Genomic DNA, 23,259 nt, shown 5'->3' with positions numbered 1-23,259 from the left:
CTGGCTGCCTCAGCTGCCGCCTCGCCTCCCTTGCTCCCTGTTCCTGTACGTTCCCCGGCGTGTCCTCTGCTTTCCACCCCCACACCGTACTGTTACGGTTCCTACGTCAGGCACACCCTCCCCATCTGTCCCTTGCTTGTTTGTTTGCTCGTGTCCTTACTCACTCCTTTACTCACTCATCCAGCAGGGTTTTATTAAGTAACTACTACGTGCCAGGCACGATCTTCGGTGGCGGTGATATAGCAGTAAAGAGGATAGGATTCCTGCCCTCATGGGACATGGGTCTAGGAGAAGAGACAGACGAGGAAAGAGGAAGAGCACTCCATAAGAGTGAGGAAAAGTTTTCAGGAAATGGAGCGGGGGGGCGGGGGGGGGCGGCAATGCTGACAGATTCGGTAGATGAGGCACGAGAATTGCCAGTTGGGGGCGGCTGGGGGGCTCAGTCGGTTCAGTGTCCCGACTTCGGCTCAGGTCGCCATCTCACGGTTCATGAGTTCAAGCCCCGCTTTGGGCTCTGTGCCGACAGCTCAGAGCCTGGACCCTGCTTCAGATTCTGTGTCTCCCTCTCTGCCCCTCCCCTGCTCTGTCTCTCTCTCTTCAAAAATAAATAAACATTAAAAAAAAAAAAAAAAGGAATTGCCCGTAGATTTGGCCAATGTGTGAGTCGTGAGCGACCTCGACAGGAACAGTTCTGCTTCTGCCTGGGAGCACAGAAGCCCAACTGGATGGGGAGGGAGAGGAGACAGAGTGCGGATGGCACTTCCGAAGCACTTTTCTGTGAAATCCATACAGCAGGCTTGCATGCCTCCGGGAGTCGTGTAGTAGAGGGGAATGGTTCGATGACACGGGAGGGGGCAGGAGCGACTGTTGGAGAGATGTCCTTGACGAGGCAGGAGGAGATGGGATCCAGTGGGGTCGGCTGGAGGTAGGAGTGTGGGCAGTTTACCCGGAGACGGCAGGGCAGACAGAGCAGGTGAGCCCCGTGTGATCTTTTCTACTGTTCGGTGGGTTCCCGGAGAGCAGAGACCCTGGTGGTGACATTCTATATCTTTATAATCCTCTCTTGGCAGTCAGCACACACAGAATACATATGTTGGAGGGCGTGTGTGTTAGGGGTCTCTGAGTTCTCATAAATAGTGGAAATCACTTGGCGTCAGCTTAAGAAATGAAGCAGGCGGGGCGCCTGGTGGCTCAGTTTTTTAAGCGTCTGACTCTGGCTCAGGTCATGATCTCTTGGTTCGTGGGTTCAAGCCCCGTCTCAGGCTCTGTGCTGACAGCTTGGAGCCTGGAGTCTGTTTCAGATTCTATGTCTCCCTCTCTCTCTCTCTGCCCCTTCCCCACTCACACTCTGTCTCTTTAAACAAAATTAAAAAAAAAAAAAACGAAGCCGAGTTCACGGGAAGGCTAGACGGGCTTCTTGTGGGACTGAGGAGTGCAGCTGTGTCCACGTGAGGCGTGGACTCAATATTTGGAAGGGTGTTGAGACTGTCTGTCTGTCTCTGATCTCTTATTCTGTTCTGAATACGAGCTTCATCTTTCCATCTTGCTCTAGGCTGGTCCGTGAGGACAACGGGGCTGCCCCCTCCTTTGAGGTTACAGTTCCAGACCCAAGGGTAGAGTGTCTCGAGGTCTTGATTCCTAAAACCTGGGTCAAATAACTGGATTGGATTAGCTGATTGGTGTCCATCACCGGACCCCTCAGCCACGTGGGGTTGGAGGCAGGGACCGTGACTCTGACAGTTGGAAGCTCTCCCAGAAGTCCCCCCTGCCGGGAGAGGGGCTGGGGAGACACCTTGGTCGGCCTCACGGCAGTGGGAGCGGGTAGGGAGTTAGGGATGGATGGATGATGAGTGGATGGATGGGTGGATGGGTGTGTTTTAGCCGTGTCATCAAATAATACCAGCAGCTCAGCAACCTGGGCAGGAAGTAGGAGGGCTCTTGGTGTTGGGGTACTGGCGGGGGCATCTCTGAGGATAGAGCTGTGACCGCGGTTGAGGATGTGGAACAGGACGCTGAAGGAAGGAGGCTTATTTCTACCAGCCAAGGCTTTCTGGAAACTTCTTGCTTCCCTTCTTACCAGGAAGCGAGGAAGTTTCTCCTCCCTCTTTGCCTTCCAGCTGCTGAAGGGGGCACAGTTTTCAGCCCTGATGTGGCCTGGCTTCTGCAAATGAGTTGAGCCAAATGATAGCCCTTCTCTTCCGGCGGGTGGGGCAGGCGGGCCAGCCCAGGTGCTTCCGGTGGTCCGGGGAAGCCGGGGCATTCTGTGCTCCCCTTCCGCTGCTTTGGAACTGGTCTTCCCGCAACCCGGTCTCCTGCCCCCTTCGTAGGATACCCAGAGCCGGAGGTGACCTGGTACAAGGATGACGTCCAGCTAGATCGCTACTGTGGCTTGCCGAAATACGAGATCATGCATCAGGGCAACCGTCACACGCTGCAGCTCTACAGGTGAGGGGAAAGCGGCCTGTCTGGTCGCCTGAGGGTCCCGTGGCCCCGTCAGAAGAGGGCCCACCTGGACGCAGATGCCCAGGCGGGATCCAAGGGTGGAGGAGGGTGGGGGTGGTTTCTGCTTCGGAGTTGAACCTGCTGCTGGCGAGGCGTGTCTGCCCACCGGTGCCTGGGATCCCCTCTGGCCGGGGTGGGAGCGTTTCTGACAGCCCGAGAGTGGAGCACAACCAGAGGAGGTCCTGCCCCGTAGAAACATTTTGCATGAGGTCAGCTGCCAAAAAAAGGCTCCTGTGTCATCCTTACTTCACAAGGGGGCTATGCGGGTCACCTGCTTGTGAAGGGAGCTCTCCTAGGCCCCAAGTCTAATCCCCTCCCGGAACAGCATGACCTGGGCCAGCTCCCTCCCTGGTGCCGGCCTCGGTTTCCCTATCTGTACATTGGATGACACGGTGATGTCTGGGGGGGGGGGTGGTGCTCAGGGCGGGACCCGTGGGGGGCGGGGCAGCATGCTCAGCTCCGGGAGGCGCTGGCTGTGGGGCATGGGGCCTCTCGCCTGGCAGGAGGGCCGGGTCGGCATCTCCTGCTCCTACGTCTAGGTGTCAGGAGGAAGATGCGGCCATCTACCAGGCGTCTGCCCGGAACACCAAGGGCATCGTGTCCTGCTCGGGGGTCCTGGAGGTTGGCACCATGACCGAGTACAAGATCCACCAGCGCTGGTTCGCCAAGCTGAAGCGCAAGGCTGCGGCAAAGTTGCGGGAGATCGAGCAGAGCTGGAAGCCCAGGAAGGAGGTGGCGGGAGATGCCGACACCCTGCGGAAGCTCAGCCCCGACCGCTTCCAGCGGAAGCGGCGGCTGAGCGGGGCTGAGGTGCCTGCGCCCCCGGGCCCGACCGAGGAGGCTGAGGACGGGACCCCGGCGGCGTGGCAGGTGGAAGAGACCGAGCCTGGTGGGCACCCTGGTTTGGGGCTGATCAACAGCTTTGTGCCCGGAGAGGTGACCACCAACGGGGAGGCTGTCCCGGAGAACGGGGAGGATGGGGAGCACGGCCTGTTGACGTACATCTACGAGGCCATGGAGCTGGCGCCTCAGAGAGCCCCCCAGAAGGAGTCTGGGGCCAAGAAGAAAAAGAAAGACGAGGAACCTAAGCAAGGTCTGCGGAAGCCAGAGTTAGAGAAGGCAGCTCGAAGCCGCCGTTCTTCTGAAAACCGTGCCCCGAGTTCAGACAAGCCTGAGCCCCCGGGGACACAGGGGCCCGTGAACGTGGAGCAGGTTCAGACCCGGCCCGGAGGCAGGGCTGCACGGGGGCCTGCGTCCTCGGGAGTGGATGGCCCCAGGAAGCCAGACGCGGCTGTGGGCACTCCGGACCGGGCCCAGAAGGCCCCCTCCCCAGGCGCAAACCAGGAAGGGTATTTCCCCCTGAAGGACTTGTATCTGGAGACTAACCGGGGGGGCAGGCCTCAGGGGAAGGAGGGGCCCCAGGCCCCAAGTGGCCGGGCGCCCGGAGAGACGTCCTCGGGGAAGGTACCCAGCGAGGCCGGGGGTGAAAGGGGGCCTGCTGCCCCTGGCCAGCCGACTAGGCCTTTCAACAGGAGGAGATTTGCTCCGCCAAAGCCCAAAGAGGAGCCTGCCACCGACAGCATGCCCGATTCTTCGCTGGGCCAGGCTCCAGAACCCTTAGGCAAGGCCTCACCTCAGGCCTCTGCCCAAGTGCCCACACCCCCTGCCCGGCGGAGGCACGGCACCCGGGACAGCCCCCTGCAGGGGCGAGGAGGCCACAGGACTCCAGGAGAGGTAAGTGTGGGTGTTGGGTGCCTAGAGGCTGCTCTGGGAAGCTGACCTCATGGAAACTCCTGCTCCAGCAGCTCGGCGGCCAGCGAGCAGTGGGCTATTTATAGAAGGGGGTGAGGTGGTGATGGAGTGCCCGCCAGGAGCAGGGGACCACAGGCCTGGCCCTCACTCCAGCCAATCTCCAGATGCCAGCCCTGAGGGCAGCACAGCTTGACTCTGACGCTCTCCTCTGACAGCATGGGGGCTCACGGCCAAGGGACCGTGTCCCAGAGGGAGGGAGAGGAAAATGATGTTCTTTGGTGGGGAAAGAGCCTGTGGAGAGTTTTCTGTGGGCTATACTGAGGCAGCAGCGTTTCGTGGGGAGACTGAGGAACAGGAGCGCACTGTAGTGTGCAGGGCGTCTCGACCTGGATGCTTAGCAGAAGATTTTTAAAAATATCAACTGTTGGTGGGTTCGAGCCCTGCATAGGTGCCGGCAGCTCGGAGCCTGCTTGGGATTCTCTCTCTGTGTCTCTGTCTCTGTCTCTCTCTCCCTCCCCCTCTCTCCCTCAGCTCCTCCCCCACTTGCACTGTATCTGTCTCTCTCAAAAATAAATAAATAAACTTAAAAAAAAAAACATTAAAAAAATATATATCAGAGGCGCCTGGGTGGCTCAGTCGGTTAAGTGTCCGACTTCGGCTCAGGTCACGATCTCACAGTTGGTGAGTTCAAGCCCCGCACTGGGCTCTGTGCTGACAGAGCAGAGCCTGCTTGGGATTCTCTCTCTCCCTCTCTCTGCCCCTCCCCCTGCTTGCTGTCTCTCAAAATAAGTAAATAAAAAACATATAGCAACTGTCCAGGAAATTCTGGCTTAAGCTGACTATATGCTTAACATTTTGTGATTTGGGCACGTTGTAAAATCAGAATAAAAATACTACCTGCTTCATAAGGCTACTGAGAGTCTGTGCTCAGCACAGGGCCGGATGCATATTAAGAACTAAATAAATGGCAGGAGAGAAAAGATAACTACCATGAGGGATATAGATGCTAACTCTTCCATGTGGGAACAGGAGTGCCATCATTTTCAGGGGTCGGGTAGCCAGCAGAGGGAAGGTGATGTTTTGTGTGGAGGTAGGGATGGGGGTATCCACTCTTCAAAGAGAGAGGCAGGGGGGTGACAGCATTAAGGAGTTTGGGGACCGGGGAGGGACAGGGTTGAGAGGCGCTACAGAAGAAGCTCTCCCATTTGGTCCGTGCTAATCTTGTTTCAGGGAGCAGAGGGCAGTTGCTATTTCACAGGAGTTTCGGCAGGTGGTTTTACAGTGAACAGTATTCCTTCTGAGTGGCAGAAAGGAAGGGCGTTTCAAAAGCCAGGGCAGACGACAGAAGGGACAAGCCACCTGCCCCCAGACCTCATGGAGGGCACAGGGAAGGGGTGCTTCACGGACAACGGGGTTGGGGGGGCTGCCTATCCCATGGAGAGAACTTCCATCGGGAAAGGAGGGAGAGACAGGTTGTTTTTTTTTTTAAGTTATTTATTTATTTTGAGAGAGAGAGAGTGCATGGGAGGGGCAGAGAGAGAGGGAGAGAGAGAATCTCAAGCAGGCTCTATGCTGTCAGCACAGAGCCTGACTCGTGCTCGAACTCATGAAGCGTGAGATCATGACCTGAGCTGAAATCGAGAGTCAGATGCCCAATAGACTGAATCACCCAGGCACCCCAGGGAGAGATCAGTTTTAAGGGTGATCAGGGGAACTGGTTTTCTTTCAGTGGTGCTGAGTGAGTCCGTGGGGACAGTAGTTCAGAGGGTTTGGGGTGGAGTGAACCTCAAACTAGACTCAGTCTGTTCATGACTCATCCCTCATGCTTGGTCTCTGGAGATGTTGGCAGCCGGTGTGGTGACTTTCTAGTGGCCCAGCCAGGGCTACTCTGTGTGCCTGACAGTCCTCAGGCTGGACAGGAGGGCCTTGCTGCAGGGATGGCCCTCAGGGGCCCCGAGGGAGCTCATTTGGGAAGTGACCAGGCCCGCAGCCAAGTCTGAGTGAAGGTGGCCTCCCCGCCCACAGGGGTGGGGACGCCACAGCCGGGCTGCACCTCCTGGCAGGGCCCTCCTTGCCTCTCAGGAGGGACAGGTGCACCAGTCCCACTGTTCCCACAAAATGCTTGTGTGCCTTTCATTCTTCTGTGCTTTAAAAATTTGTGAAATAGATCACACATGTGAGAAACACATTTAACATCTATGTGCATGTTGAACCTGCTGCTTTTTAGTGGCCGAATTTGATTGTTTTTTCATATTCTTTTTGTTTGTTTTTATGTGTGTTTATTTTTGAGAGAGAGAGAGAGAGCATGAGCTGGGGAGGGGCAGAGAGAGAGAGAGAGAGGGAGACACAGAATCCCAAGCAGGCTCCAGGCTCCGAGCTGTCTGCACAGAACCCCATGCGGGGCTCAAATCCATGAACCTCAAGATCGTGACCTGAGCCAAAGTCGGTTGCTTAACCGACTGAGCCACCCAGGCGCCCCATGTTTTTTCATATTCTTATTCTCCCAAGTCTTAAAAAAAAAAAACCCTTATTTTTCTGATTATGAAAGAAACCCATGGTCATGGTGAAAAATATGGGGAGGGGGGAACCCTACAAGTTTGATGGAGAAAGTAACAATTCACCTATAGTTCCAGCACCCAGAAGCCTCTTGGTGTATGTACCAACCTTTCTGTATATGTAGGTTTATTGTTTTTAAAATGTAATGTGTGCTGTTCTTCTGAGTCAGTTTTATAACCTGGTTTCTTCACTTCTCAGTATTTCATGAGCATCTTCTCATGGTTTCTAAAAATTATCCAGAAAACTTTAATGGTTGCAATAATGTGCCACAATATGGATATTTTAACCATTTCTTTCATAGGTTATGCATTCCTTCCCTGTTCTAAGGTTCATTAAGTATTCGTCGACATTTCAAGTAATTTTTTGTTTTTTGAATGTCTTCATTTGACTTTTAAATTAACCCGGAATTGATTTGAGTATATAACATAGCATCAGTTTCCAGCTCGATTTTTAGTTAGCCAGTAGGTAATTCCCCCAGTATCATTTGTGGAATATTTAATTCTTAGCTATTAGTTTGTGATTCTTTCTTTACATACTAATTTTTATACACATTAAGGCCGATTTTAGTTCCTGTATATATACTCATCCTAATCTGTTAATGTGTTTGTTGATTCTTACAACAGAATGGCCTTGTTTGAATGATCGTAGCTTTAATTTCTGGCAAAGCAACCCTCTTAGACTTCTTTTAAAATTTTCTTAGCTATTCTCTCTTGTTCATTCCTCTAGGAAAACTATAGAATCACTATTTGAAATTCTTTAAATTCCCACATACCAGTTTTTTGGTACCTCTATATTTACCTTTCTTTTTTTTTTTTTAAATCACATTTTAAAAAGTGGTAAGCTGTTTTTAACAAGATCAAAAGCCTGTTAAATCTTGGAAAACGGAAGTGCAATTTGCATTTGGAACGATCTTTTAGTAAAACTTGCTAGATATATATTTTAATCAGCATTATTGGGATGTCATATATATACTATAACATTCACCTAGTTCAACTGTGCAATTTAATACACACAACTTACAGTTATGCAGGCATTACCACAATCCCATTTTCGAACATTTCCATCAGCCCAAAAAGATCCCTGTTCCTTTTTGCAGCTTACCCGTGTCCCTACCCCCAGACCCAGGCAACCACTAACGTGCTTTCTGTCTCTATATCATTGGTATTCTGATTGGGATTATAGTAAGTATAAGAATTAATTTGGAAAAATCCATATCTTAATATTTAGCTTTCTCACCTGACGGCATGGTATTCCTTTCCACTATTCAAGCCTCTTTCATACCTCTTTTTAAGTTCTGATGCTTCCTTCATACGGGCTCAGCATGTCTCTTGTTAGGGTTAGTGCTTGAAGGATCTTGACTCAGGGCTCTGATGCCACTGCTCCCCTTCTTTGTCTTGATTTCCTTTCCTGGAGATAGGGGACATATCCGACAGTTTAGATGGGGCTTCCATATTGGATATGGATGAGGAGCAGGTGCTGGGACTGAGGCCTCTTGGGTTGTTAAGAATGTCTAGACATCATGCTCCCCTGCCCCTAAGCCCAGTAATGCTGTGTAGACAGCTCTTTCCCCAGGCAGAAGCAATCTTCCCTGAAGGTACTTAATGAGTGGGAACTGGCCTCCAGTATCCTCAAAGGCTGCTTGTTAGTGCCCTAACCTGAGATCTTCTCTGAGACTGGCTTAGATCTCTGGAGCTGAGGTACTAGAGTGTGGGGACATGGTGGAATGCCCCATCTTCCCAGGTCTTTGGAGGGGACAGTGTAGACGTGGGAGAGCGCTGCTGAACGTCTTGCGATCTCAGACTTGGGGATGATCATACCGAGATTTGGAAACTCCCCTCCCATAATCAGGCATCTTTGGTTTTCAGAGAATACGTGAATACAAGTATTTTCTGAGAGGGGGGACTTGAGGAGGGGCATGATCCTTGCCTCAAGGAATTATCTGGTGAATCGAGGGCATTAGACTTACACCAAACCACAAGGACAGAGGGTGTGGTGAATGGTTACTGCAGTAGGTTTCCAGGGAAGGAGGGTGAAGTAGGACCAGGGAAGGCATCTGGGACGTGGCCAGGCTGGTTGGCAGCATGTACAGGATTCATTGCTGGAAATACCATAGTAGAAAAGCATCAGCTAGAATTTTTCTGATCTGGAAGAGTGTCTATGATATCCCCAGGTTGAAAGAGTTCAGATAGGTGGGAGAGAGGAAGGAAGCCATTCTGGGAAGGACAGGGAGCATGAAGCAAAAGTAAGATGGTGGGCTAGCCCAGGAATGCAGCCCTTCCTGTCCTAGTCTTAATGCCCAGATGCTTTCAAAGCGTCTCAACACTTTTTCTTCTCTTCTATGTCTTGTATTCTGCTTTGGTTGGTTTAGCACGAACTGTAACATCACCTAGGCTCGAGCATGAGACGGAAAGGAGGGGGAACTAACATTTATTGAATATCAGCTTCCAGTAGTGCTAGGTTAGCTAGTTCAGACCAATTTCCCTACAGAGGACAGCAAGTAAAGGACAAAGTGAAGGGTTAGCAGCCCAGGATATGGGACAAAATGGAAATCCAGAATGGTGACAAACCCAGTGTTTGTCATAGCAGCTGTTTGCCACTCCAGGAGAGGAGAATGAGAGACTCAGCAGTGTTTTAGACACAGCCTTATGGGACTAGGGACACAAAGGTTGGCATCTGTGGTCTCAAGAGTAGTAGCCCTGGTCAACCCCCTGGTCTTTGGGTTGGGACCCTGAAGGAATAGTGAGCCAGAAGTAAATTACCCACACAGGGATTGAGGTTTAGCTCTAAGTTACTCAGGTGACAAACACATATCCCAATCCCTGAAGTTAGGTTAAGGTGATTCAAGACACCTGGTGCCTTCAAGCACCTGGAAGAAGCGAAAATCATCTGGAGGACGATAGTATCACTTTAAGACTCAAAGTATTTTTTAAAGTTCATTTATTTATTTTGAGAGAGAGCGAGCACAAGCAGGGGAGGGGCAGAGAGAGAAGGAGAGAGAATCCCAAGCAGGCTCTGTGCCATCAGTGTGCAGCCCTACACGGGGCTCAATCCCACAAGCTGTGAGAGCATGACCTAAGCCAAAATCAAGAGTCAGATGCTTAACTGGCTGAGCCATCCAGGCGCCCCTGGCCTCTAATTATTTTTAAAAAGCACTTCAAATATAATATTTGGCAACTGGGGCGCCTGGGTGGCTCAGTCGGTTAAGAGTCCAACTTCAGCTCAGGCCATGATCTCGCGGTCTGTGAGTTCGAGCCCTGCGTCGGACTCTGTGCTGACAGCTCGGAGCCTGGAGCCTGTTTCTGATTCTGTGTCTCCCTTGCTGTCTGCCTCTCCCCTGCTCATGCATTGTCTCTCTCACTCTCAAAAATGAATGAATGTTAAAAAAATTAACACTTGGCCTCCAAATGAAGATAAGCAGGCACACCAAGAGAGGAAAATGTGAAAAAGAAGTAGCAAAACCAGCAGATAATATAATGTGTCCATGGGGGTTCCAACTTTTCTAACGTTTGGAATTATTAGACATGAGCTATAAAACTAAAACTCTTTTTCCCGTATTCAAAGAAGGTAAAAAAAAAAAAAAAAACAAGATTGAAAATTTCAGAGAACTAGAAACTTTAAAAAGTGGCATAGACTTAAAAACCAACCAACTAGAAATCCAGAACTGAAAAATACAATGACTAGTATGAAGCTAGTTGTTATGGGTATAGCACTTCCAGTTCTGAATGAGACAGAGCAAAGACACTCACCCCGTGTCTCCCCTTGAATACAGCTAACAACTTGGACAGAATGCATGGTGGGACCATTTGATGCCTTTGATAAGCAAACAGGAGCAGGTAGATTGGGGAAGAAGACCAGAATTCAAAGTACCCCAGAACCAGCAATGTTTACTGTTTTGTTTGATTGTTCGTTTGTTTCTTAAGTCGACTATTCTCTGGCCTGGTCTTAATGCAATCAGAAGCTCAGAAGTAAGCATCAGCTTTACTTTAGGAGAAGCCCTCTACTCGAGATCAGGCTTGAGGAATAGGAAAGGAATCTGCTGGTAGTGACAGTAAGAGGCCATAGGTGTCAAACTTTGAGGGAGGGGAATCTTTCCTTTATTCAGAGAAGCTGTGGTCCCCAAGAGGGTAGGATGAATTTCTGTTGCTTTCTCTCTCGCTCTCCCTCTTGCTCTCTTTTGAGTCTCTTCCTGGCCTAGGACACAGGTTCCTTTGTGCAAATATGTGACAGAGAGGAGAAAATGAAGCCCCAGCTATCTGGCCAGAAGGCTGAAAAAGGGGGCCCTATGGACCCAGGAAGTACAGGGGAAATCATGGAGAAGGAACATTTGGGAAGTGACTTCTTAAGCTGTTTATAAGTTCCTGGGCTTGTTCCCAAGCTATTCGTGCATGCATGGATCTAGTTTTGGCCCGTGTATCAAAAAGTTTGACAGTGGAACTAAAAAACTATCATTCAAATCCCAGACCGGCCACTGGGTGGCATACCCACCAGATAGATCTGAATAGCTCTGCAAAGGCTTTGATAAATGGAACTGGCATTGACACTAGAACTTCAAAAGGCTGAATGGAACTTGCAGCCTGAACACAACCAAGTAGATTGATCATCTGATAAGACACAAATATTAACATTATCCATAGGGTTTATATAAGAACCAGCGTCTCATGATATTCAAAATGCCTAGGATACAATGAAAATTACTTGGCCTATGAAAAGCCTGGAAATCTCACCTTGCCTGGGAAAAGAGAGTTACAGAATGCCAATGTCAAGATGGCAGCACTGTTGGAATTATCTGACTTAAAATCAGCTACTATAAAAATGTGACAAAATGTAAGGGTAAATACTCTGGAAATAAATGGAAACATAGGAAGTCTCTGCAAAGAAATACAGGGTACAAAGAACCAAATTTTGATTTCAGAGCAGAAAAGTGCAATAACTGAAATGAAGACACTTCCTGGCTGGGCATAATAGCAGAGTGAAGATGACAGGAAAAGGTCAGTGACCTTGAAGATACATCAACAGAAATTATTTAATGTGAATAACAGAGCGGGGGAAAAGATAGGAAAAAGAAATAAATAGAGCTTCAGGGACCTGTGGTACAATATCAAAACATCTAATGTTTGTGTCATTGGAAACCAAGGAGAGAAGAAAGTGTGGTACATAAAAAAAAAAAAAAAAAAAATAGAATAAAAAATGGTTGAGAACTTCCCAAATTTGGCAAAAGACACAAATCTACAGACAAGAAGTTCAGCTAATCCCAAATAAGGTATGCCCGCAGGGGCGCCTGGGTGGCTCAGTTGGTTGAGCGTCCAACTTTGGTTCAGACCATGATCTTGCAGTTTGTGAGTTCAAGCCCCATGTCAGGCTCTGTGCTGACAGCTCAGAGCCTGGAGCCTGCTTCGGATTATGTGTCTCCCTCTTTCTCTGCCCCTCCCCCACTCACACTCTGTCTCTCTTTCCTTCAAAAATAAATAAACATTAAAAAAAAAAGATATGCCCATGGAATTCCCTGCTAAGAAACAGTAATCAGATTGCTGAGAAGTGAAGACAATGCAAAAATCTTGAAAGTAATCAATGAAAACACATTATTTATAGGGGAACAATGGTTGAAATGACTACAGATTTCTCATTAGGAACCATGGAGGTCAAAAGGAAGTGGAATAATAGACCTGCTGAATGAGAAGACTTTCATTCTATAAGTCTACATTCAGTCAAAATGTCTTTCAGTATTGGAGGTGAAGTAAAGAGTACCAGATAAGAGAAAGCTACAAGACTAACTCACTGACAGACCTGTTCTAAAAGAATTGCTAAAGTACATTTTTCCTATGGAAGGGAAACGATACCAGAAGGGAACGTGTATCATCAGGAAAGAAAGAAGAATAACAGAAATGCTAAATGTCTGGGTAGACATACAACAGAAACAGGAGAAGTAAGGGACCTATATGGTGGCAAAATCACTACATCTCACTTGAAGAGGTAAAATACTGACTCTAGTCTCTGAGAAGTTAAGTATATATATTGTTAGCCTTAGGGCAGCAATTAAAGTACAGTACAAAGAAATATAGTAAAAACCACAATAGAGGTGCCTGACTGGCTCAGTTGGTTGAGCATCTGACTCTCGACCTCAGCTCAGGTCTTGATCTCAGGGTTGTGAGTTCATGCCCTGTATTGGGCTCCATGCTTGGCATGGAGCCTACTTAAAAAAAAAAAAAATTTCACAGTATAGAAATTAAAGTGGAATACTAAAAATGTTCAAATAATCTAAAAGAAGATAGGAAGGGGGAAACAAAGGAAGGAAAGAACAGTGGAAACAAATAGAAAACAAATAATAACATAGTTGACCTAAATGCAAACATATAACTAATTACATTAAATATAAGTGGTCTAAACACACAAAGACATTGGGAGAATGGGTCGAAAACATTCCCAGCTCTATGCTTTTTATAAGAAATTGACTTCAATTATGATGATATAGGCAAGTCAAAAGTAAAAAAATAGAAAATATACACTACACAAACAGTAATCAGTTGAAAACTGGAGTGACCATATTAATTTCAGACAAAATAGACTCCAGAACAAAGAAAATTACTGGGGCAAAATAGTGAATTACATAATGAGAAAAAGGTCCATTCAAGAAAACATAATTTAAAAACATGTGTTTGCCTCTAACAACAGAGCTTCCAAATATATGAAGAGCTGGAAGGAAAAACAAACAAATCAGCCATTACAGTTGGAAACTTAAACATTCTCTCAGTAATCACAGTAGACAGAAAATCCGTAAGAATAAGAATAGAAAAGAGGCTGAACAGCATTATCAACCAACTGGGTTTAACAGACTCCTAGAATACTCCATGTGACAACAGAATACTCATGCTTTTCAAGTGAATGTAAAACATTTACCAAAGTAGATCATATCCTGGATCATCAACAAACCTTAACAAATATAAAATAATTGAAATCATACAAAGTATGTTCTCTGACCAAAATGGAATTAAGTTACAAATCAAGGACAGAAAGATAATAGGAAAGTCTCCAAACACTTTAAAATATTTATGATACACTCTCACAGCAAAGCGGAAAGTCTTAAGGACAATTGGAAAATATCAAACATTTTTTTTAATGTTTATTTATTTTTGAGAGAGAGAGAGAGAGAGAGAGAGTGCATGTGCATGAGCTGGGGAGGGACAGAAAGAGAGGGAGACACAGAATCCAAAGCAGGCTTCAGGCTCTGAGCTGTCAGCACAGACCCCAATTCAAGGCTCGAACCCACAAACTGTGAGCTCATGACCTGAGTCAGAGTCGGAAACTTAACTGACTAAGCCACCCAGGCACCCTGGAAAATATTTTTAACTGAATCAAAACGAAAATACAACACATCAAAATTTTGGATGCCACTAAATCAGTGTTTTGAGGAAAATTTATAGCATTAAATATTTATATTAGAAAAGAAGAAAGGTCTAAAGTCAAAATCTAAACTCCCATGTTGAGAAACTAGAAAGAGAAGATTAAAGTAAACCCGAAACAAGAAGGAAAGAGATAATAAAGAAAAGAGCAGAAAAATGATGACATTGAAAACAGAAAAGCTGTGGAGAAAATAAATTAAACCAAAATCTGGTTATTTGAAAAAAAAAATCAGTAATATTGATAAACTTCTAGCAAGACTCACAAAGAAAAAAAATGGGAGAAGACACAAATGACCAGCACCAAGAATGAAAGAAAGGCCTGATTGACTGGTGATCCTTTCGCTGTATGTAGGTGTATCAAAACAATAAGCTGTACACCTTAAATTATAGCATTTTTGTCAATTAATACCTCAGTAAAGATTTTTTTTAAAAAAAGAATGAAAGGTCAGGATGCCTGGGTGGCTCAGTCGGGTTGAGCGTCCGATTCTTGATTTCGACTCAGGTCATGATCCCAGGGATGTGGGATTGAGCCCCGTGGCATGCTCTATACTGAGCTTGGAGCCTGCTTGAGGTTCTCTCTCTCTTTCCGTCTGCACCTCTCCCAGGCTTGCTTGTGTTCGCTCTCTCTAATAATAATAATAATAATAATAATAATAATAATAGTAATAATCAAAGAATGACAGGTGGTATCACGAGAGACCCTGCAGCTATTAAAAAGATAATAAAGGGCTACTATGAAAAACTGTGCACAGAGTTCAAAAACTTAGATGCAATAGACCCGTTCTTTAAAAACCACAAACTACCAAAACTCATGCAAACAATGAGACAACTTGAATAACCCTACAACTGTTACAGAAATAAAATTTGTAGTCAAAAATCTTCCAAAAAAGAAATTGTTAGGGCCAGATAGTTTTACTGGCAGTTCTACCAAACGTTTAAAAATGATGAAACCTCAGTATCAGCTCTGGGTCTGGGTTTCAGGAGAAGGAGATTCCAGATCCTAGGCACTGCCCTCACCATTCCTGTTAACCTTCTGGTTTTGCTCTGCGCCCCTCCCCGCCGCCCTTGGCTTCCCCAAACCATCGCTCCAGGGCCACGCCCCTTCTTGAGGGTTAGAATCTATAGTACTTCTCAGTCAGTGGTTGATTCCTGGATACTCCTATGTGCTTGAGTCTGTGCAGGATGAAAAGGAGAATCAGACTGAGTCCTTAATCTCTGAGAATTTATGAGGAAGACAGTAAGGATGGAAAATTAAACCTACGGATGTTCTTTGTGGTGAAGAAGCTCACACAGAACCAGCTGGGTTCGCCACTGCTCACACAGTGGTTATTTTAAAGGAATACACAACAGTCCTTGTATCTCCACATAGTTCCAAATGTAGACACACACACACACACACACACACACACACACACACACACATACCCCACAGTGTTTAGAGAGGTCAGCTTTTGCAGAAGTGTCCAGAAAGTATCCAACTGATCATTCATCATATAGTTACTGAGCACCAAGTCTCTAACTCTGAGACACTGCTGGGTCCACCTCTTCAGAGGGGAAGAGTTTACACATTAGCAGGTGACACATGCATGAAACAAACAACTACGACGCAGAATGAGGGCATACTGATAAATTAGGTACATTTGCCATGGGTGCTTAGGGTAGGAAGCCACTAACTTTTTGGAGGGTGGGGTGAGGTGAAGGAGGGAACTCGCAGTCTTCAAAGAAGAGAAGAAACTTCAAGGATGAGAAGTCCTTCAGGTGAGTGAGGAAAAGGCTGAGACTGTCCCCTAGAGAACAAATACACAAAGTAGTTACAAAACCACCCTGTAGTCAGTACAGTAACTTGGTGTTGGGCAGAGAGACCCAAGAGATGAACCCAGAGAGAGATGGGATCCTTGCGGAAGGAGGGGCATCGTTGATCACGCGAGGTTTTATTTACTTATTTTGGCTTTAAATTGAAAATTGCTGAAATACGTGTCATGTGCACATGGTATAAAATTTTAAAAGTGGAAAAGGTATATGGAGAATATGGTTTTCCTCAATTCCCTGCCTCGCCACCCCAGCCCCCACCTGTTCCTCTTCCCGAAGTCAGTTGCCAGAACCGGTTTCTTGGGCATCCTTCCAGAACTATTTTCTATGCATTTAAAAATATGTGTGTGTCTGTATATTTGCTGCAAAAAGATTGCATATTGTACCTTCTGTCCACACCTTCCTTTCCTATTTGTTTATTTATTTATTTATTTATTTATTTATTTATTTATTTAAGTTTATTTATTTCGAGAGAGGGAGAGGGGGAGAGAGAGAGGGAAAGGGAAAAGGAAAGAGAGAGAGAGAGAGAGAGAGCGCATAGCAGGGAAGGGGCAGAGAGAGAGAATCCCAAGCAAGTTCTGCACTGTCAGCACAGAGCCCAATGTGGGACTCAGACTCACAAACCGTGAGATCATGACCTGAGCTGAAACCAAGAGTCAGATGCTTAACCGACTGAGCCATCCAGATGCCCATATTTTTTTGTTTTTTAAAAAATGTTTATTTATTTTTGAGACAGCACAAGCAGGGGAGGGGCAGAGAGAGGGGGACTGAGGGTCCAAAGCAGGCTCCGCACTGACAGCATAGGGCCCCATGTGGGGCTTGAACCCATGAACTGCCAGATCATGACTTGAGCTGAAACGAGAAGTCAGACACTCAACTGTCTGAACCACCCAGGCACCCCTCTACTTGGATATTTATTTATTTGGAATATGGATGTACCATAATTCACTGGATCTGTTCTGTGTGGATGGAATTTAGGTAATTTCTAGTCTTTTGCTGTTATAAACTGTGCTGCAGTGAATATCCTTGTATATAAGTCCATCTGCATTTATGTATCTATCTTGTATAGCTATAGGATAAATTCCTCATAATGGAACTGTTGGGTCAAAGTGTATAAGTGTTTCGGGGCATGTGGGTGGCTCAGTCGGTTAAGCATCCGACTTCAGCTCAGGTCATGATCTCACGGTTCGTGAGTTCAAGCCCCGTGTCAGGCTCTGTGCTGACACCTCAGAGCCTGGAGCCTGCTTTAGATTCTATGTCTTCCCCCACTCGCTCTCTGTCTCTCTCTCTCAAAAACAAATAAAGATTAAAAAGCAATTTAAAAGAGTATAAGCGTTTTTAGTTTTATTCGATGATGCCAAATCACTGTCCGTAGAGGCTGTGCTGACACCTGTTTCCCCCTTCCCTGGCCAACAGAATGTTCTTAAACTTTTTGCTCTTTGAGGCTCGGGCTTTTAGGCTTTATCCTGTAAATGATGATAAGCCCTTGAGAGGTGTTTAAGCAGGGGAGTGTCACAATCCGATTTGTATTTTGGTAAGATCACTTGGGCTGCAGTGAGGGTAGGTGTTGAGCAGAGGCAAAGGCGAGGGTCACGAATGCCAGTCAGGAGGCTTTGCAGGTGTCTAGGCGAGACAGAATTGTTGGCAGCGTGGTTTAGGCAGTCGGCAGTGGAGACAGAGAAGGCGATGGATATTGAGACACCGAGGAAGTAGGTTCACTGGGACTCAGGGACTGATCAGGCTTGGGGATGGGGGAGTGAAGATAACTTTAATCAAAACCTCTGGGGGTACCTGGCTGGCTCAGCTGGTGGAGCGTGCGATTTTTGGGCTTGGGGTTGTGAGTTCGGGCCCCATGTTGGGTGTAGAGATTACCAAAAAATAAAATCTGTTCTGAAAAACATGAAAGCTCTGTTCTCATCAGTCTTGTGTGAAAAGTTAGCATTTTCTTTATAGTTTTCATGTCCATATTAGTGGTTCCTAATTCCTAGAACACCAGGAATTAACTGAAGGTTCTTTCTTTCTTCCTTCCTTCCTTCCTTCCTTCCTTCCTTCCTTTCTTATTTTTACATTTATTTATTTTTGAGAGACAGAGAGAGACAGCATGAGCAGGGGAGGGGCAGAGAAAGAGGGAGACACAGACTCAGAAGCAGGCTCCAGGCTCCGAGCTGTCAGCACAGAGCCCGATGCTGGGCTCAAACCCATGGACCACGAGATCATGACCTGAGCCCAAGTTGGATGCTTAACTGACTGAGCCACCCAGGCATTCCCTGGTGTCTTAATTTTTTTATGATGAGCTATGATAAAGTGTTTCCATTACCCTTTTCCCCTGTCATTTTCTATCTTGTATTAGCCCCCACATTTTACTGTGGTGATTATCTCTGTTTAGTTAAAAATCCTGTATTTCTATCACCTGGTTTTTCAGCTCTGAGTAAACCTTTGGCTCCTGGTTTGTGTAGGTGATACAGTCAAGGAGCTTATCCACTCACCTTCTTCCTCCTTCCATTTTTGTACTCGTTATATAATCTCTGCCGGGTCTGGGCATACAGCACTCACATTTTTCTCTGTTACTCTAAACCCCTCCGGTTTTCGTCTCGGTTCTATGGTTAATAAGTATTTGATGCTCCCCGCCAGTTCTTTCCCTAATCACCTTTTGGTTTGCAATGTGTTCTCCGGTAGTTTCCTCCAGCGGGGCTCATGGGAACGATATTCCTTAAATCCCTGTGTGTGCAAAAGCCATTCTCCGAGCCTAGAGATGTTCAGGATTCCGCTTCAGCAGCGTGTTTTTGCTGGTGTTGTCTGAGATTGCTGCTATGGGGTGTTCTACTCTCCTTTCCCTGTGTAGACAGTGTGCTCTTGGTTTTGGGGGTAGATTCTCGTGATTCATCGCTTACATACAACACCCGGTGCTCATCCCAACAAGTGCCCTCCTCAAGGCCCATCACCCTCTCTCCCTCGCCCCCCCCATAAACCCTCCGTTTGTTCTCTGTATTTAAGAGTTTCTTATGGTTTGCCTCCCTCTCTGTTTGAAACTATTTTTTTCCCCGTCCCTTCCCCCATGGTCTTCTGTTAAGTTTCTCAAGTTCCACGTATGAGTGAAAACGTATGATATCTGTCCTTCTCTGCCTGACTTATGTCACTCAGCATAATATCCTTCAGTTCCATCCACGTTGCTGCAAATGGCCAGATTTCACTCTTTCTCATTGCCAAGTAGTATCCCATCGTGTATATAAACCACATCTTCTTTATCCGTTCGTCAGTTGATGGACATTTAGGCTCTTTCCATCATTTGGCTATTGTTGAAAGTGCTGCTAGAGACATGGGGGTACTTGTGCCCCTATGAATCAGCATGAAGTTTGCTTTTATTTTCTTGTTCACTTTGTTGATTTTGATCGTAATCAGGAGGAAAAGAGGCAAATCACTGTCTGACGCCACCATGTTTAGACCAGAAACCCTTCAATTATATTTGGGCACCATTCTCGTCTCAGAGACGAGAATGTGGGATTTGAAGCTAGACACGCCTTCTCAGCTAACCTGTCCTGCTCACTCTCTGACAGTGGACGATCACTTTCTCCCTCAGCCATTAGTATTCTTATCTCTAAAATGGAAATAATGCTCACAACAGTTTCATATTGTGAGGAGTGAGGCAATATGTATATAATAAGTAGGGACCTAGCAGAGTGCTTTGCGAATAGTGGGTGTTCAAAAGGGCAATAGCACAATGTTTCACTGACTTTTCCGCCACAGGTGGCATTCATAATTACTTTCACCTCCTCTGTCTGGATGTCACTCGCTCAGCGTTAATGGTGGATGCTGTCACTGAGGCCACTATGGGGAGACCCTTTGGCTCCCTCCCATTTTTCCCATAATTCTATTTGCTGGCCGTTAGTGCCAAAAAAGAGGGGCAGATCGATTGCTCAGAAGCCCCGGAGAGAGGATACCGTCCTCCAAATGGCAGGGGTGAGGGGTGGGATGACACACGAGCAAGGTCTTTCGGGAAAGGCAGGGAAGGTTTCTTTGGGGAGAGGTGGGAAGGGCCAGAGCGAGACCTGGATTCTGGATACTCCGTGGTCCAGACTCTTGGCGTCAGGGATCGGGGTGGGCGGGCTTGGGACTTTGATCACGTGTGCTTAGCAGGCCTGAGGAAGCAGGTGGCGGGATTCCCGTCAGGGCACTTCTGGATGAGGTCAGAGCAGGCTGGGAGGCCAGGGTGAAAGGGATCCTAAGGCACATGTAGCCAAGTTCTCGCTTTTGTCCGTGTTGCTCAGGTCCCGGAATCCCAGGCAAAGCCGGCTCCTACCATGCTGGCCAGTAACAGCGCCAGTACGGTCTCCTCCAGAAGCCAGGGCGTCATCGAGCCCATGGACACAGAGACCCGGGTGGATCAGAGGATGACATCTGCTGACCAGCAAGCCGGAGGCAAGAAGAATACAGAGGCGGACGGGAAGAGGCAGGTGGCTAGGAGGACCCAGGGAGACAGAACACAAACGACCCAGAGGACACAGGCAGATAGGGAGCCACAGGTGGACACTGAGCCACAAGACAGTGAGAGGACGGCGTCAGCCAGGAGTTCCCAGGAGGATGTGGTGGCACAGGGAAGGGAAGGAACGCAGGTGGAAAGGACGCAGGCAGACGAGAGGACGCAGGAAGAGAGAAGGATCCAGGAAGACAAGGGGACACGGTCAGAGGGGAGCATGTCCGCAGCCATAAAAGGTCAGTCAGAGAAGGGATCCGTGACCAGCCTCAGCCCACAGTCCAGAGCCCCTCAACGCCCCCCTTCAGAGGGTCCGCAGTCTCCCCAGATTATTGAGTGTTTTGAACAGACCCCAGAAGGGTCCTCTGTCCCAGAAGAACCTGGTCTTGTGCTCAGATCTGAGGAGACGGCTGTGCCGGGTGCCCCAGCAGGTGGCCCCAAGCTCCCAGCACAGCAGCCTCCCCAGGGGGGGTTGGAGCAGCGGGGAGGGGTGAGATGCCAAGGGCCTGAGTGGTCGGGCCCGGTCAAGGGCAAGCCAGAGGATGGTCTCATCCCGTGCCCCAAGGAGGAGCAGCCGGGGGCAGTGCCGTCCGTGGATGTGGGTGGCTGTCCTCCGGCTGGCAGGAGCCCAGAGGCGCCCACTCTGCCCTCTCTCCCGGGGCCGGGCCTGACCCAGAGCTCTCAGGAGGCACGGCCCGGCACTCCGACCTCTCAGCACATAAGTGCCACTGCCTTCCCGCCCTCTGGGGACCAGGCCTTGCTGAGGTCAGCCCCGCCACTGCACCTGGGGCCAGGGACCCCCGCCCAGAGTCACCCACAAGCAACCGCGGCAGCCGACAGCGAGGGGGCCTGCGCCCAGGGGCCAGATGTGGAGGGGAGGCCCCCAGGACCCCGCGGCTGCGACCCTGGCCTCATAGACTCCCTGAAGAACTACTTGCTCCTGCTGCTGAAGCTATCCAGCACAGAGACGGGGGGCGGGGGCGCAGAGTCCCAGGAGGGGGCTGCCAGCGGGGCTCCGGTGCCCTCGCCCACTCTGGTCCCCAACGTAGAAGTGGCTGGTCTGAGCCCCAGGACGTCCAGGCGCATCCTGGAGCGCGTGGAGAACAACCATCTCGTGCAGAGCGCACAGACCCTGATGCTGAGCCCCTGCACCTCCCGCCGCCTCACCGGCCTCCTGGACCGCGAGGTGCAGGCCGGCCGCCAGGCCCTGGCCGCAGCCCGGGGCCCTGGGCCCAGCACCCTCACCGTCCCTGCCATCGTGGTGGGTGAGGAGGAGGGCCCTGGGCTGGCCTCAGAAGGATCCAGTGAGGGCGAGGGAGAGGTTTCCCTCGAGGGGCCTGGGCTCCTGGGGACGTCCCAGGAGAGCAGCATGGGGGGGCCGCTGGGGGAGGCAGGTGGGCACACGGCCTCTGGTCAGGGACCACTCTCAGCAGACAGAGGGGCCCAGGAAGCCTTCCGAGAGGAGGAGGCCCCAGGGGAGGCTCTGACAGGTCTCCCTGCAGCCACACCCGAGGAACTAGCCCTGGGGGCCCGGAGGAAGAGATTTCTCCCCAAGGTCAGAGCGGTAGGAGATGGGGAGGCAGCCAAACCTGAAGAAAGGGAGAGCCCCACAGTCTCCCCCCGGGGGCTCAGGAAGGGCCTCGCGCCCGGGTCCCCGGGGACTCCCGGGCGGGAGAAACGCTCCCCTACCCAGGGCAGGAAGGCAGGCATGCTGGAGGTGCCGCGGCCCGAGGAGGCCGGCGGCCTGGACGCAGAGCTGGCCCCGGAGGAAGGCAAGCAGGACACCCCGGCCAAAGCCAGGAAAGCCAAAGAACTGCTAAAAGGTGAGCAGTGGGGAGGGTGGGGGCCGGCCTCCCAGGAGAGTGATGCGGGGAGAGCGCCCCGCAGGGGGGAACACGAGCCCCAGAGGGGTTACTGAGGGTGTTCTCCTGTAATGACCCCACCGGTCGTGGAGTCCTAGAGGCCTCGCTCTTGTCCTGGCTCTGCCCCTCGGGATTGGGAATAGCACCAGCTGTGGACCATCGAGAGGGAAGTAGGATAGAAGAAATCAGGTCCTCAGATGGGGCCTGGCTCCCACGGTGCTCTAGGTGGAGCGCCAACATCCCCACCGTCCCCTCTGTGCAGAATTGTCACATGAGTCCTGAGCAGGAGGGGCTGGGATTCAGAGGCGGGCCTAGAGCCCACATTGAAGTTCTTCTCTCTCTCTCTCTTTTTAAAAAAGTTTATTTATTTTAAGAGAGAGAGAGCACAAGTGGGGAGGGGCAGAGAGAGAGAGGGAGGGAGGGAATCCCAAGCAGGCTCCGAGCTGTCAGCACGGAGCCCAACTCGGAGCTCGAACTCATGAACCGTGAGATCGTGACCTGAGCTGAAATCAGGAGTTGGACGCTGAGCCATCTGAGCCACCCAGGTGCCCCCCTCTCTCTTTTTTTAATGCCACAAGAGCCTTTTGAGAAAAAAACTTTGTGTTTTGTTTTGTTTCTTTGCTGTTTTTAGTGAACTCAGTTCCTCTAATAGATATTAAGGCCATTCGTGTAAAATCTGTTTCTTCTTGAGTGGGCTTTCCCAGCTAGTGTCCCTCCAGTGAATTCTCCCTTTTCACCTGTCAGACAGACAGTTGCCATAGCGTCCTCCACAATACGTTTACCATCTGATGGCTCTGTACGGACATGATTCTGGTGTGGCAATTGCCGATTCTGGTAATCTGGGTTCTCTGTTTCTGCTTTCCATTCATCTGTTTAATCTCTCATGGATTTTGTTTTCTGTTTTCTCATT

At 49.0% G+C, this 23,259-nt stretch overlaps 1 protein-coding gene across 2 annotated transcripts in view; it reads left to right on the top strand.

Moving 5' to 3' along the window:
• Positions 1–23,259, top strand: part of ALPK3 (alpha kinase 3) — a 55,819-nt gene that overhangs the window by 17,046 nt on the left and 15,514 nt on the right. For both annotated transcript variants that reach the window (XM_060617573.3, XM_060617572.3), the window contains 3 exons: positions 2,328–2,445; positions 3,042–4,236; positions 20,282–22,310. In XM_060617573.3, coding sequence (XP_060473556.3) covers positions 2,328–2,445; positions 3,042–4,236; positions 20,282–22,310 — 3,342 coding nt within the window. The remainder of the gene's footprint in view (positions 1–2,327; positions 2,446–3,041; positions 4,237–20,281; positions 22,311–23,259) is intronic.

The sequence above is a fragment of the Panthera onca genome, chromosome B3, assembly GCF_046562875.1.
Source record: "Panthera onca isolate mPanOnc1 chromosome B3, mPanOnc1 haplotype 2, whole genome shotgun sequence".
In the NCBI taxonomy this organism is placed as follows: domain Eukaryota; kingdom Metazoa; phylum Chordata; class Mammalia; order Carnivora; family Felidae; genus Panthera; species Panthera onca.
The sequence above is the reverse complement of the archived record's forward strand: the minus strand, read 5'-3'. Positions and strand labels throughout refer to the sequence as shown.